A 15,492-nucleotide genomic window follows, 5' to 3' on the forward strand; every position below is an offset into this window, starting at 1 on the left:
ATAACAACCTGCCTGTCAGTGTCAAAAAAAGGCACTTTTAGTGGACGTAACTTTGATGGTCGCAGTTGCCCCAAAGGATTACATTGCAGCCAGTGCAGCTGGAGATCCACTGGACCGATTCCAAAACTTTTGGTAGTTATGAATCATTTACACACAAAACCGTGTTAATATAAGACCCAGGTTTAGAAATACTGGAATTCCCCTTTAATTTGCTATAGATATAAACCAATGGATTAAAAAAATATATATATCAGGGTTGGATGAACAATGCAGCAGAAAAGTATGTTACAAACAAGGCCACATCAATAAAATCTTTCTCTATGTGAAGTATTGTGCAGCACATGACGTTACATTTTAGTCCAGTTTGTAGAAAGTTATGCATCAACCCTGGTATAGTTGCTTCCTGAAAAATAGCCAGAAGGCTTCACTGATCTATTTGACAGACTTAGGAACCTGCACATTGAAAACATTATGACAAGAAATCGGTTCAAGACTCATAATGTAAACCAGATTGATTGCTGACAGCAATCTGTATCTGCTGACAGTACGAGGGATTCCACTACATTTTATTTGACCTCCTCTCATGTTATTTTGCCATCAGAGAAGGACCTGGATCATGTATTTTGCAGTCAGAGTGATGGCAGTGAAAAATATCTTCCAGCATTCATCCTGCGACTTTCACTCTCCTTCCAATATTCTTGTTGTTCTTCCAAGCAAGTGTCCCATGATGCAGGTCGAAAAAACTTCACCTGGCGTTCACGTTGTCTGTGTGTGAAGTGGAATCTATTCAGTCCATTTAAAACATAAAGACTTTTAGTTTATAGGTTTTAGGCACTAACAAGGCCTTAGGTTACAGAAGTCCAGCTCCTGTGGCTTCCGTATGCCAATGCAGTGCTCCCTTGGGAGCAGATGCCCAGTTTGGGTTTTGCAGTGCAGTGGTCTTCTCTTGAAGCCCTTCCCACAGGTTCTGGAGCAAGGCGACCACTGCCCAACAAGCCACTCAGGACATGGGTCTCCACAAGCCCGAGTGGCTGCAGGTCTTTGTGAAGGATCACAGTCCAACCCAGGCTTCCCGTCCTGTCTCAGACACTGCACCATCCTCCTCTGGATCCCACCGCCGCAGGTCACAGAGCACTTGTCCCAACTTGTGGATATCCATTTCCCAAGAGCAGGATCCTCCTTACTATACGACCTCTTCAGGGTGTCTCCTCCCTTCTCCTTGACACTATTCTCAGTCAGGACACTGTTATGGGCATTTACACGCCCGTCCTTCTTCAGAGGCTTGTCTTCCTTGGACTGACGGGCGAGGTAGAAGGAGTAGCGGATTCGAGGAGGTGTCATCTGGCCTGCACACAACACCTCCACAGTCAGGGCTTCCCCTAAGGGCTTCACAGCATTCAGGGTCTCAGAAAGGCCAGCTGTGCCACTGTAGCGCAGCAGGCTGTTCTTCACCATGATGTCCCTTTCCCCAGCTGACACGACGTAGTTCCCATTGAGCAGGTAATTGCCCTCGCTGTTCTTCACCGCCAAGTAGTTGTCATCACTCACCATTCCCTTGTAGCCTCGCTGACGGACGTCTATGTTGGCTGCGCCCACCGGCAGCATCACCACAAAGTTGTAGCCATGCCTGCATGCCAAAACACATTACAGTCGATGAGAGCTTATAATAGTGAAGCTGATAATGCTATCATGTTGAAGTAAATGGGGAAAATGAATGACGTAAGAAAGGTTCTCTAAATGCTATCACATGTGGGATTTACTCACACAGGCTTTGTGAAGAGTCCCGACACCTTCTTGCAGCCCTTGTTGTCACCTCCGCAGACTCCACACTTATCAAACTTCTTGGTTGAGCCGATTTTTCCATCACAGCCGGCCTTAATGCACTTCCCTTGGACACACACTCCTGTGGAGTCTGGGGAGCATGGAGTCCCATCCACGACCTAAGGTTAGGTAAAGTTACAGAAAACAAAAATCTTCAGTCACAAGAAGCAAACACAGCAGAGCACCCAACACATAGTACAGACCACATAACATTCCCTGTGACTTTACTTTGCTGTATATCTTTACTCCAGGTCAGTAAAATATTCAAGTAGGAATTTGATTACACGACTTGATCCTGTGGTTCTTTCACTACAGTCCACTGGAAACATTTCTCTTAATATATCCAGACTGCTTTTCTAAATCGATACGCAAGCAGGAAAAGTAGACTTTGAAATGATATAATACTTTTTTATAATGAACATATAAGCAGCAGGATGTTCTGTGGAAATAAGTATCTTAATAAGTGATGCTGTCAACCAGATCCCCCTCACTGCTAGTCGGTGTGCAAATATGTGACCGATGAGTTACATAATGCGGTTGTGAGCACCCTGACACACACATTTTCCTCTATCCTAAGATGTATCATACTTAAAAGCTGGCCCACAATGCACCAAACTCTAAAAGATTTACAGTAACTCATACTCAGAAACTACTCTAAAAACCCATTTTCTGTTGCAGTCGTGACTCTGTGGTTAAAACTTCCAGCTGCTCTGTGACTCAGAGCTACGTGTCCTCTGAGAGCTCTTATCTACTCCTCCTCAGCCAGTATGATGGAGTGAAGTGTGAACTCAGTCTCGCTGCTGCTACAGCTCACTCCACACCCTGCTATCTGAAAAAGCTAGGTTGTACTCCTCCTCTGCTTCATTCCTTCCTCCATTTTTCACACTTGGGCCAGAGGCAGCTGGCTGATACATAATCACTTTCACCCGCCATTATCTTGGCCTCATATCTCAAAATCTAACCTTACTTTGTTCAGGCTTTTGTCTCATCACCAATCAAATTATCTTTACATTTGTTCAGGCAAATCAGTGAATACCCCTGTGGTTTACCTTTGGTGCCAGGACGTAGAAGTAGCCCGTGCCGTTAGCCCTGCAGATGAGTTTACACCTGTCATCAGGAGACACTCCAGAGTACTTGGGCACCCAAACCACCGAGTGGGCGACTCGGTTACTGTTGAAATTCTGCCCACCGGTCTCACACTGCTCCTCACGGTAAGTCTTACCTACACAGACGGGAGAGAAGGAGAGAGAGAGTACAGAAGGTGAGAGGTGGGAACGCTCAAGGGGAAAAAATGTCATAGGACATAGTTGTCTGTTTTGAACCACTCGTACCTGTGTCAGAGCAGCGGTTCAGGTTGCAGGAGCGGTATTTGACCCGAACCCCTTGGCAGTATTTACCACCGTTTGACGGAACTGGGTTGTTGCACTCTCTCTTAGACAGCTGGACGCCGCCTCCACATGTGCGTGAGCAGGAACCGAACAGGCCCCACTTACCCCAGCGGCCGTCCACCTGGAAGTACATAAAAAAAAAAACAGGGAAATAATGCATAAAGTATAAGCACCATTGATAGGGTCGGACGACATGATGAGAGGTCACTAAAGAATATTTCATTTCCCACTCTGCCTCTGATTGGCCTACCATTAAAATCTTATCCTAACCCTAACCAATCATCACTGTTCATCACAGTACTGGGCTGCTAATATTTGCAGGTAGCCTCCGGGAACTATAAAGAGGCTCCACGATCCACCACTGCTGTGAATAAATGGTCCATTGGAGTGAACGGAGATGACGGGACTCTCATTGTATGGGCGGGAACTCAATACTGCGGCTCCCACCCTGATCAATAATGCGCTAGCTGCAAATGATGACGCCGGATCAGGAGGCAGCTACCGTACTGGGGATGTTTTGGCTTCATTTGTACAGAGGGAGACATGTCGTCCATCTTTATAAATGTCAATGATAACAGCAAAGATCCTCCTTAATCATACCCCAGTTAAGGTACATGTTGACATCAAGAACTTGTGTGAGCCTTACCTTCGCATTTTTGGCCTGTTTGTCGGAGCAGACCCCTCGGTCGCAGACTTGTCCGTCCCCACAGTGGGTGCCATCTGCCCAGGGGAAGTGACGAGTCATGCACACCAAATGGCCATTTGATTTCCCTGTGCACCACAGACGGCCGCATGGCGGTTGCATAAAAGGACAGGGCTTGGAGCCTTCTCCAAACGCCAGCTCGCACTGACGGTCGAGGCTGTAGGCTGATCCCGGCAGCGCGTCAGGGAGGACCAGGGGTTTCTGGGGCTGGTCGAGCAAACATTCCCCTAGAAGAGGGGAAGCAAGACAAACTGTCACCTCTGGTTTCATGGTTTTTCTCTACCTTGTAGGTTTTATTTATGTTTTTAACACAGCATCCTAACTTTCATCAATCAGAATTGAATATTTATTCCTCAGTATTTCCACTGCGCTTTTCATTAAATGCATGTGTGTGTTGTGGGTGCGTGGGATTGTGGGTTAGGGGCAGTAAGCAACCATTGCCCTTGTGATTTGGGCTCTTTGAAGTCAAAGCACTGCTTGATGCAGTGTGTGCTGTGTACGCCACATCCCACACACAGACACGACCCCACAAACAGTCACCCCCACCCCTAGTCCATCCCCAAACTCTCCCTAAAAGCCCACAAGCTCATGTTTGATCCCATTCTTGCTGCATGACTTGCAGGAATAAAGATTAGTTAAAGATTTGAGACCTTAGCTTTAAACTCTTTACCAAAGTGACATGCAGGGAGCTATCAGTGCAAAGGTCAAAGACATGGAGTCCATTTACAATCAATGGCACACAGAAACCTTTCCAGGAACAGGCTAATAATCGGAAGAGTTTGACGAGCAGGTGCCTGGAAACATGAAAGATCCAGGAGGTTTCCAGGAGGAGCTTTTTATCACTTGGTTTCTCACCCTTATGGGGAATTTACACATCCAAAACAAGTCATTTCCACTGGGGGGAAAAACTGTGTTTACTCACTTTGAACGGTTTATTATGCCTCTCGTGTTGCGGTGAAATCACAACAGTTTATAAGGCAGTGAGTGAATGAGCTGTAGCTGGTGGCAAATTTGTTTCCTACCATTTCACCGCAAATTTGGCAGAAGAAACGCACTGATTTACTGATAGTACAATAGTATATAAACAAGTCACTCTACACTGAAGCAGCCAGACCTCGCCTCTTCCTTACTACACTCTCTCCAATGAGCACTAATCAAAAACAATAGCTGGTGTTGTGCGTGCGTATGTGAAGAATGAACAGGTTACAAATGATTTTGAGCCCAGAACTGCACAAAAAACGGCCTCAAACATGTGGCAACATGTGTTTTTTTTCTCCCCTCTGCTTCTCGAAGTCTAGATTTATGACAGACGGCCAGGAGTAACCATGTTATAACATTGTTAGATGGAAATCACTCTCTGTCAGGACAAAAATGTTTTGCTTCAGTTTGTGTTCTTTTCGCTACAATGGGGACCAAAAGAAGCAAAAACGTTTGTCTATTTGGAGCAAACCTGCATGGGAAATACTGGGCAGATACACCTCGAAGTCCAAACCACTGTGGTGACTCTCCCCAGAACAAGCCCTCTAATTTGGGACAGATGTGGGGGCAGTTTTAAAACAAACGTTTAGCATCGCTCCAAGGCCAAGTCCTGTGGTCTGGCCTGCTTGGCAAACAATCTGCGTCCAACCGAATACATTTCTCTTTGGCTTTTGCTCGTCTTTTTCTAGGAGCAGGGTACTTCTGCAGATGTCACATTGGAAGCATAGAGGGATGCTGAAATTCATTTATGCCCTCACTTGCATTTGGCCTCGAATGATTATTGTCATATTGTGCATCAAGATGCTAATGACCCAAAACAATCGCGTAAATCCCAGAAAATGTGAAAATAAGAGCTCCTCTGCTGCTTTTCAACAACTGCATGGATGTGATCCGCTGACGGACAGAACCGTGAAGGGTCTAATTACGTGAATAATAGAATGAGTATGTGCTCTCCTAATGCAATCATCACCTAACTGCATGTTTGTTGGCTGCTATTCCAGCGATTTAGCATTGCACTCCTGTAACATTATCAGACTAACAATGGACACACAAAGAAGTAGTAAAATCGATGCAGCAGAAACAAATATTCCACGCATTCTTCTTCCTTGTTAAAACCTGGCACCTGCATTACACAATGCAACCAAGCCTCCAACAGTTCAGTTGATACGCTATTAGCAGCTAATGTAGCCTTGAGCTACTAGCCTCAATTAGCCTAAATTAGGAGTTAAAAGAACAGATCAAGTAAACACCAAGTTACTTGAATGATAAAGTTAAAGGTGCAATATGTCAGAATTGTAGTTGAAAACATTCAAAAATTAACTGAAATTATTAGCAGAACGGAAGAAATAGCAGTTTTGACATTATGATGCATTTGTATTGAGTTGCAGAGATTAATACGGAAGTTAGCATGCTAACCAGCTAGCCCCGGCCTGTCCTGGTCCAAAGCTCCTGTACTAGCGGTGTGAACACTAACACTCCTCTGGTCCCTGAGCCCCCAGTCCTGAATCGCTAGCTGCACAGCAGACTGAGCTAACTAGCTTAGAGAAGCTATAGTTAGCAGCAGTTAGCAGTTACCCTGGTGATATGCTGTCCCCTATTTGTTTGGAGTATGAATTTGACAGATTCTTACACGTTGCACCTTTAAGTAATTGTGCCCATCTCTGATTGTCGGTTAATACATTTTTAATCGGTTACAATCTAACGCTGATAAATCGATTAATGATGAATCATTAACATCCTTATTTTGTAGAACTCTCTACACAGTCTTTGATGTGTAAAATACGTGGAGTTCTCCTTTAATAACAGTTTGTGTCTGACCTCACTTTGGCTTCACACCTCTTCAAACGCTCTACAATTCTGTTTGCAGTCAAACACAGCGGTCAGGGGTCGTAGGAAACTCACCGTGCCCACTGTCCAGGAATTCAGTGATGATGGCTGCGCTGCAGGGGGACCAGGGGCTGGTGCGGTTTATCTGGATGAGGGTGGGAGACATCATGTGGTTGTCCTGCAGTTTCCCAAACACGTCCTCACAGGCCTTCACGTTGTCGTGTGGCATGTTGAACACGTGTCCTGTCGAGAGGGAATGTGATGTCAGATGTACTTCATGAATGCATGGATACTTTGATCTGTTCATATGCACTCACATTATAGGACACACTACAGTAATAATGTATACTGAATGGAGGGTGGTGTTGGTGGGGCTCACCAAGCTCATGAGCAGTGGTGAAGGCTGAAGGTAGGCCGTCGTCTTCGATCACAGAGCAGCTTCTCTTGGGGTCGCACATGGTGCCAACATCAGCCATGCCGAGAGTGTCACAGGTGGAGGCTCCACACAGGTCCTGGACACAAAACAGCACGTTGCATTAGTACATGTGAGCGAAAGAAAAGCCTGCAGGACATGGCACTTTACGAACTCCTTGAATCCAGAAAAGAACATTGCAAGACAGGGTGTTTTTTGACATTTTTCATTCATTTCTCAGGGATTCATTCATGGATCTTGATTTTAAAAAATCAGGTGCATTTAGGTGACTGGTGTCTATGAGTATGTACAAAAGGGGACTGTAGGGCCTTGGTGGAGGTATGTGCTCTACTGAGTGCCATTCTAGTTTCTCACTGTTAACATTACAATGTAATCTGGTTGCACCATACTTTTTGGATACACTGGGACATATCAGTGATGTACCCTGTGGTCATTGGGCAACATGTTCTCTCTCCCACCTCGTCAAAGTCTGCAGCTTGGTCAGTTGCCTTAAACTTCAAACTATGATGCTCTACCGACCCCTCATGTATCAGTTTTTCACATGAAGGCGCCGTGGTCATGTGAGTACAAGTACGTTACATACAACGTTCAGTTAGACTTTCAAAAGCGTACTTTTCGTATGTTATTAACATTGTCAGACGATAGCTGTTTGGTTGGGTTTAGGCAAAAAAACGGTTAGAAAACAAGATCATACTGTGGGTTAAAATAACAACGTAAGTTACTTTACTGACATATCTCACGCCACATACCGTACGTGACCTCAGTTACGTATGTTAGGGTTAGGGTTGAATTAAAAAAGAAATTACTCTTGTTCACAGACTGGGCGCAAAATCCAGTCTCCGGAGGGACAGTAATGTGAATGCCACTGCCCCAACAGGAACATGGGGACATAACTTAAAGTCGTTACAGGGTAAAAAAAAACTTGATCTTTTACATGATTGCACAACAGTTTAGCTGGATTATCAGTCAGCACTCCAGAAATCATAATACACCCTTGCGACACATGAAAACTATGGAAAGTACACAGGACAGTTTGGGAAATCATTTTACAGTTGGAGTTTTGTTCTCTCCCACATATGTTTGGCAAATCTAGGAGTCGATTGTGAGACTGTCTGACTTCTTTTTAATGATGTCACTTTGTTTCCAGATCTCAGCAATTGACTTGGTGCAGACTAATCTACGTATACAAACAATAACAATGACTAAACTATGAAATAAGACTCAGGTTGTAACATACTGGAATTATCCTTCACGTTGTCATTAGAGTTGTTTCCTTGAGACTGGAAAAGGATTAGATAGTGTTAAGCAAGGCTTTCCACTAAGTGTTTTTAGTTGAGTTTTTAGTGGGCAGCAGTGTTTAGAGCACACCTTCCTCTATGAGGTAATGTAACTGTCCCCAATCGCAACATTTCCATGCCATAGCAGAGTTTCCAGATGACCTATTTCTCCACCACAACGCTTAAAAAACCCAATCTTAGCGAGTATCCATTTGGAGCTGTACCTCCTAATCACAGGACAGCTTGGGCAGTAACCGCCGCAGAACACCGCCCATCTGCCTGGCCCATAAACAGCACCGTCTCTACATACCCAGAAACACAGAAAACCAGAGGCGGTCAGCTATTATAGATAAAGCACATTACTGGTTTAATGTCACACAGGCCCTGCAATCCTTCGCTGCACCGAACGCACACATTAAACTCAGTGCCAAGTGAAGACCTCGAGCGCTATGACAAATCATTCCTAGAATAAACCACAAAACCGCGATTGTTGGCCGGTGCAAATCCAGTCCAGATGTGCTCATGTGCAGATGACATTGAAACGTTTGGACCATTTATAAGCGAAAACTGAAAAACTGCGAGACAAACGGGGAAGAAGAAACAGCAGCGTCAATGAGTTTGTTCTTTGCTTTGACCTACTTCCCACATCTGTTATCTATCTCTGCATTTTTTGTGTGTTTCTGCAATTAAAACACAATATGAGGGTTATCTCAGCAAAGAAATATTTCCATTTTAGTTTGTGTACGGATCTCGATGCATTTAACTACCATCTGGCCTTTTAAAGCTCGTATTTGGGTGCAATATTCATAACTATCATGTTGCTAGGAGTCTCAGTTTGTACTTTTTCAATTAAAGACTATGTGGAGTGGGAAAAGGTCTGATACAGCATTATCACAGACATTGGACATATATGGTTGCACTCTTCTCTTTCTCAGCCCATTATCCATCATGTAAAAAAAGGCAAACATGCTGTGAGTTAAAGTACATCCACCCCCTCTCTCCCGGGGGGAACATAAATACGTCAGATTTACAGTTAGATTTAGTCTTTTGGGGACTGCCTGTTTGCATACAATGAACTTTCTGTGTAGCTTAATGAACTGAGTAAACATTCTTTACACAGCAATCATGCTGGCAATGGAGTTTAAAGACGACCGCAGTCGCCTCTGGACAACGCCGAGTTGGTCTTCATAAAACCTACAAATTAGACTGCGGGCTGGTAAACAGCAGACAATGGACGTGCCTTAAATGCCCACTGAAAGCTTTGGTAAACCAGAACAATACTACTGACTAAACTGAGTGACCAAATCATGTGGACATGTGTGGAGACAGCTTGTTTGATATCGGAGTCTGGGAGGGGTGACTTTGTCTGTACGGGTGCTAAAGTCATGTGGCAGTCATATACATAATTTCATGATCAGATTCATTGTGGCTCTTGTGGTCTATCTGATATCGCTGTGTTGGTGTTGTGCCTAGAATATCATAATTAATGTTTCCAGGACATTTTTACTTAGAAGAAAACAACAGACTTGGCATTTCAGCAGGCCTTTGTGGCTGAATGGGCTAAGTATGCTAACCCAGTAGACCGAGTGTCGTCTCTGGATTGGAACATATTAGACTGTCCACTTATTGTTTTTGTTTTTACACTTTGCACAGGAATTCATTCAAATGAGGGAACTGTCCGTTTTTGGACCGTGGCCCACCATCAATGGTGCAATATGCAAGAAATGTCATCCTGTCGAGTTCATCCTCAAAACAAACTGGGGGCAATATATCAACAGCATAACTGCAAACTGTAGGTACCGTTAGCAAGCTAGCTCACTTAGCTGTGTGTGAGGAGAGTGTTGATGTTTACACCGCTAGCACAGAAGCTTTGGACGGGGAAGGGCTAACATGCTAACTTCTGTAAATGTTTAACACATGACAAATTGGCTAACTTCTCCCATGTTCGTATTTTTCAGGTCTTTTTCCTCGAGTCACAGAGCTATCATCACAAATACATGATTGGTTAGTTGCAGTGATGGTCCTGACCTGGACCAATATTAACTATGATGTTCCAGGAACAACACCGACACGGTGATCATGTGGGCTCTCACACTGGAGCATTCAGTCCTTGAAGTGTTGACATCCTGGATATCCCTGTATTGCTTTATGAAGGAGAGTTTATTCTGAGGGATTTAATACTATATTTATAAAGCTGAAGTGGCATCATTGGGTGCATGGACAGTGAAAGTGAAATGTCAATACAGGCGTATATGCTGTAAGTTCCTACTGTTGTACCACCAAGAAATTCCATCACACGTAAGAGTTAGGGGCCACTGACAGGAAATATTCATTTGACCACACTGTGAAAATGCAGCTGTGTCTGAAATACATCATTCGTTATATTTTTTCAAACTTCCGATCGAAGTCTGAGCAGTGTAGGTCAGTCATTCAGTCCAATATAACACTAACCCAAACAGTGACCGAATGATTTGACGTGTCTTTCTGCTTTATATAGCAGATTACAGCCACATGACTCACTGTCTGTAGGCAGGTCCAGTACAGTTGAAATGGGGTCATCTGAAACGGCTACAGGGTTTATAACATCGCTTACAACTCTGAACCTAGATTTTCTATCAGAAATACTTTTAAGAAAAAACACAGCCCATCTCTGAAGTGTCATGACCTAAACAGGAAGAGCATACTGTACATATGAGAGGAAGTGCATGACAGAGTGAAGAAGATGCAGCTGTGCAAGAACTGGCCCTCTGGAGCGGCATGTTTCAGACTCCAAGCAAAAACATGTAGGGATGTAGCATCTCTGACATGCACGAAGGAACCCTCCCGTCCTCCTCCTACCCCCCTCCCCCTCCTCCCTTCAGGGGCATGTTTAATGAGGAGCAGGCAAAGTGGTGGGTAGGAGGCTGGAAAACCCACAGCTGGAGGAAGAATGGGAATGGCTGAGAGAAACAAGACACTTCCGAATGGGGCATCCCTGAGGGCACAGTGGGTCCTTACAGTTGGCAAAGTTACAGATAAAACAAGGATTTTGTTTGAGGTCTGATATGATCATGTGTCGTATCATGTTAGTGACACTGGGCAAAGGTAATTTGTTTGTCTTTGAGTCTTTATCTCTAGAGACTGTAAATACATCTGCAGACTGAACAATAACCAAACATTATCTTTCTCAGTGACCAAATAAGTACATTTTGGGTTGATTGTCAACTTTAATTAAAGTCTTCATTGTTAAAAAATGAAATCAAAGTGGCCAGACAGTCTATTGTAGATCAGTGGGATTCACACTGACCAATGAACACGGGCGATGACTTCATCTCTGACCCTGTTTCATGGGCCAAATATTTGGGAGTGCAGGGAGAGCTCAGAGGTGGGCTCCACGTCTATAAAACTATTCTCTGAGGAGCCATGAAGAGAAATCAAGACTATTGCTCTGTTCGGCTCAAGTAATTTCCTCCGTGACCCAGCCTCAGTGTCAAAGCTGTGATGGTTTGAGTGGACTGGATAGTCACTGTGTTTCTGCTCCCTGAGTTCACTAGAGGTGGAGAGTGTGTTGTGAAAGCAAACCAATTAACTGACACAGCAGGAGGAGCTGGGGGGAAGCCTGTCATGTAAAGTCTGCAGCGTTTGGAGAACATAAACAAGCCTCATATAGAAAAAATACTATGTTTATTGTTTTTGCTGAGGTAAATCATCGGGATTACGCATTTCTGTGCGTAATTACGCACACTAAAACCCCACATTCTACCCTGTTAGCTCGTAATAGTGTCAACACATATAAAGCATGTCTTTACCTGTCTAGTGAAAAGAATCGCTGTGTCCCAGTAGTCTGCATGCTTGTCGTTGTTTTTGTTCAGCTTTTTCTGCCAGGTGCAAAAGTTCCGCAGCGTCATGGCTGCGTTCCCGGACACCTTGGGTCCTTTGTCCTCCTCGGATATAATCACGATCTTCACCACTGTGATGCTGATAAAGTTAAGGATACTGGGGTGTTTGTAGAGCCTCGCCGCCACTGACATCAGCGTCAGGAGGTAGTGTTTGAGGTCATCTCCGTGGAAGTGCGCCATGGACTCGTCCGCCACCACGAGCGTCTCCACGTACCTGGGGACTGACGCGAACCTCTTGGCTCTCCCCATCTTCCTCAGCATCGTCTCGGTCACATTGCTGTAATCGTTCAGTCGCTTGTATTTCTCCAACGATTGCGCAACCTGGACGCTGATGTCGCTTTCCACCGCGCATCTCGAGGTTGAATTGAGCTTCAGGTTGTTGTTGGGTCTGCGCCGGATGATGTGCGCGCTTTCTGCGCTTCTGGTGTCATTTTGCACCGGGCTGATAAAATATTCCCAGCCTTGGAAGCCGAACGCGCCTTGTAAACCTTTACAGAGGCTCAAAGCAGCGTAAGAATAGCTGTCAGCATTCACATATCCGGAGTAGAAACACCGGCTCATGTCAGTGGTGGCATCGGTGTTGGAGAGCCAGAGCGCGTCTTGGTGAGAAAGTGAAGGGGCGATGAAATTAGAGTCGTGGTGTAAATCGATCACCAACTCCTGCTGGAAAGCTCGTATTTTTATGACACATTCTCCATTAAGGTTTTCCAAGTCGTTGTCAAAATCCCTCCTGTCATGGTTGTGCGTATCCAGTCTGACCGGGAAGCAGAGTTCACTTTCCATGCAACGAGCAAGTTTTGAGAGTGACAGCAGAAAGCAGAGGAGAAAAGTTCTTCTGATAAACATGACGATGTTTGCACTCAATGAAGAATGCAACGACCGACAGAGAAGACAAAACGATGTTGAATGTGCAAGCTCAGTGGAAGCGGTGAGAGCCACAGATCAGGATGAGGAGCATAATCCAGTGACTCTAAAACAATGCAGGTCCACTCAGTGCAAACTCCTCCTGGTCATCACCCATTCCCATTCTCCACCTGTGTGTGTGTGCGCAGTCCACTGCTGCCTTCTGTGGACTTTATGCATTTTCGTCATGTGTAAAAAGATGGAAACTCAATCTCTCCTTTGGAGGGGGGCAGTCTTTGGAGGCGCTCATTGGATGCGGGTTCTCTGCGGCCACTTGAGACTGAGCGAGCAGCAGGCCTATGATCCCGTCCCAGCACACTGTGAGGAGTTAACACATCTGTGCGCTCACACTCACATATTTTCTGAGATGGTAATTTTGTCTACATGAAATAATAAATTGCAATTAATACAACTATTTTTCATCTCATAAAGAGCAGCAGGCTGGATCAGCAGAAATATGTCCTCCTTCCCTAATTTTAATATATAACTAAGAAGAATGCTTTCATTACTTATACATAATAATCAGTTGGCTTCAGAAATAATTAAATAAGGTGAATATGACACAATCACTATGATACTGAAGCTGAATCCTCTTAGAGGGATATCAGATTACTACTGTGGTTCTTTACCAGCTGTCCTGTCATGGACACACATCTGTTTCTCTGTGTGAGTCGCGTACGACATCTGGCGGACAACAACAGCACAACTGGGATCCTTCAGTTTAAAGGTCCTATATGTAAGAAAATTTGATTTTTGTGTCTCATTCCCAACTCGTCAAATACTGACGCTTCGGGATGGAGGCCGACCTGTCCTACAATCCAAAAATACTCTCGAATATCTATAGTCTGATATCAGGATAACCACATAATATTGATTTTTTGCAGATTAAAACATTACATGCAGAACATATGAAGAGCCTCTTAAATATGCTGATGTCAATGACTGAACGGGCCAACAGCATATAAAGTTGTATCTTCAACAGCTACATGTAGCTTGCAGTATAGGCCCACCTGAAGCAGCATTAATAATCTGTTTACAACCTCTTCAGACTGTTTCTTGCACTGCTGTAACATGTGACTTTCCCCTGTGGGGATCAATTATGTATTATCATCTAATACATCTGTAGTCTTACTAATAGTAATCAATAATGTAATAAGCCTTATGATATGACACTGAATGGGGCCATTCTGTAAAATGATTTTTATGTACATTACATTACATTTTGTTGATGATACTTTAACTTTTCCTTGAAAAGGTACATTTACACTGTGGTATTAATACTTTTACTTCAGTAAAGGATCTGATTAATACTTCATCTACCAGTACATTAACTCAAGAACTGTACTCGAGTACAATTCTGAAGTATTTCCATTTTCTGCTACTTTATGCTTCTATTTCACTACGTGTTGGGTGCAAATATTGTATCTTTTAATCTACAACATTTATTTAATTGCTTTAAAAAATGAAATAAAATAATCAGAAAAAATCTAAATTGGATCTGATAATTGATCAGGATGATAATTGGTCGACCCATAGTAGCCTATACAGTTTAAATTATACATAGCTATAATTTACTTTTACTTGCTACTTTTGATACTTACGTACATTTAATATCAGACTTTTACTCATTCCTATGTGTAACTTTTATCAGAATAGGCCAACATTGTAACACAATATCTTTAATTTCACTCAAGTAACTTCTGATTTTTGGTGGCTATCTTTTTACATCACTGGAGTAGGAGGAAAGTTTTCAGGCAGACCCTTTGAAAGAGATGTAGCTTAAAGAATAAAGGCTGCCTCTCTGCGATGTGTAGGGCAGTTCAACCAGCACATGAGAACTAGGGACATCTTTATCAGTGTAGTGCAACATGTGTATTAAATCGAGCAGATGATCCAGGGTGTGGCGCCCTCTGCTCCTCAGATGAGCGCACTCTCCTCCACCTCGCCGCCTGCTTTGTTTTCCCCTCTCAGCCCGTTGCCTGGAACGCAGCAGTGGTTGCTAGGCTAAGGACCCCGCCTTACGTGTTGCCCACAGAAAAGCCAGTTTTAACTTTCATAATACATGTACACAAAACACGTAAAGAAATAATTAAAATAACAGCTGGTTGTTAAATAAGCCATTAAAATGCCACGTACATGAATTCTGTGTGTGTGTGTGTGTGTGGCAAGTCAAACTTACCTTGTGACTTTTGTGAAACGGCAATTAGTTAGACCTGCTCTCTGGCGTTTATCATATCTGCTGTCACCAGGTCCAAAAAGTAGTGGGACACAACAGTACCGCTAA

At 43.9% G+C, this 15,492-nt stretch overlaps 1 protein-coding gene across 1 annotated transcript; it reads right to left on the reverse strand.

The window, feature by feature from the left end:
* Positions 1–563: 563 nt before the first annotated feature.
* Positions 564–13,179, reverse strand: LOC141007178 (A disintegrin and metalloproteinase with thrombospondin motifs 15-like). The gene is made up of 8 exons (XM_073479530.1): positions 12,216–13,179; positions 7,097–7,229; positions 6,793–6,960; positions 3,856–4,139; positions 3,153–3,330; positions 2,871–3,043; positions 1,765–1,940; positions 564–1,627 (listed from the first exon to the last, which is right to left on the reverse strand). The coding sequence occupies exons 1-8, from the start codon at positions 13,149–13,151 to the stop codon at positions 835–837; spliced, it is 2,841 nt and encodes a 946-aa protein (XP_073335631.1). The 5' UTR covers positions 13,152–13,179; the 3' UTR covers positions 564–834.
* Positions 13,180–15,492: the final 2,313 nt, after the last annotated feature.

Source organism: Pagrus major, chromosome 13 (assembly GCF_040436345.1).
Source record: "Pagrus major chromosome 13, Pma_NU_1.0".
NCBI classification, from domain to species: domain Eukaryota; kingdom Metazoa; phylum Chordata; class Actinopteri; order Spariformes; family Sparidae; genus Pagrus; species Pagrus major.

Excerpts from the sequence above, each read along its gene's own strand:
- LOC141007178 (XM_073479530.1), bottom strand. The coding sequence starts at position 13,151 with ATGTTTATCAGAAGAACTTTTCTCCTCTGCTTTCTGCTGTCACTCTCA. Across the intron at positions 6,961-7,096 it reads CACCACTGCTCATGAGCTTG|GACACGTGTTCAACATGCCA; the intron begins GTGAGCCCCACC and ends CCCTCTCGACAG. Across the intron at positions 3,044-3,152 it reads GAACCGCTGCTCTGACACAG|GTAAGACTTACCGTGAGGAG; the intron begins GTACGAGTGGTT and ends CCGTCTGTGTAG.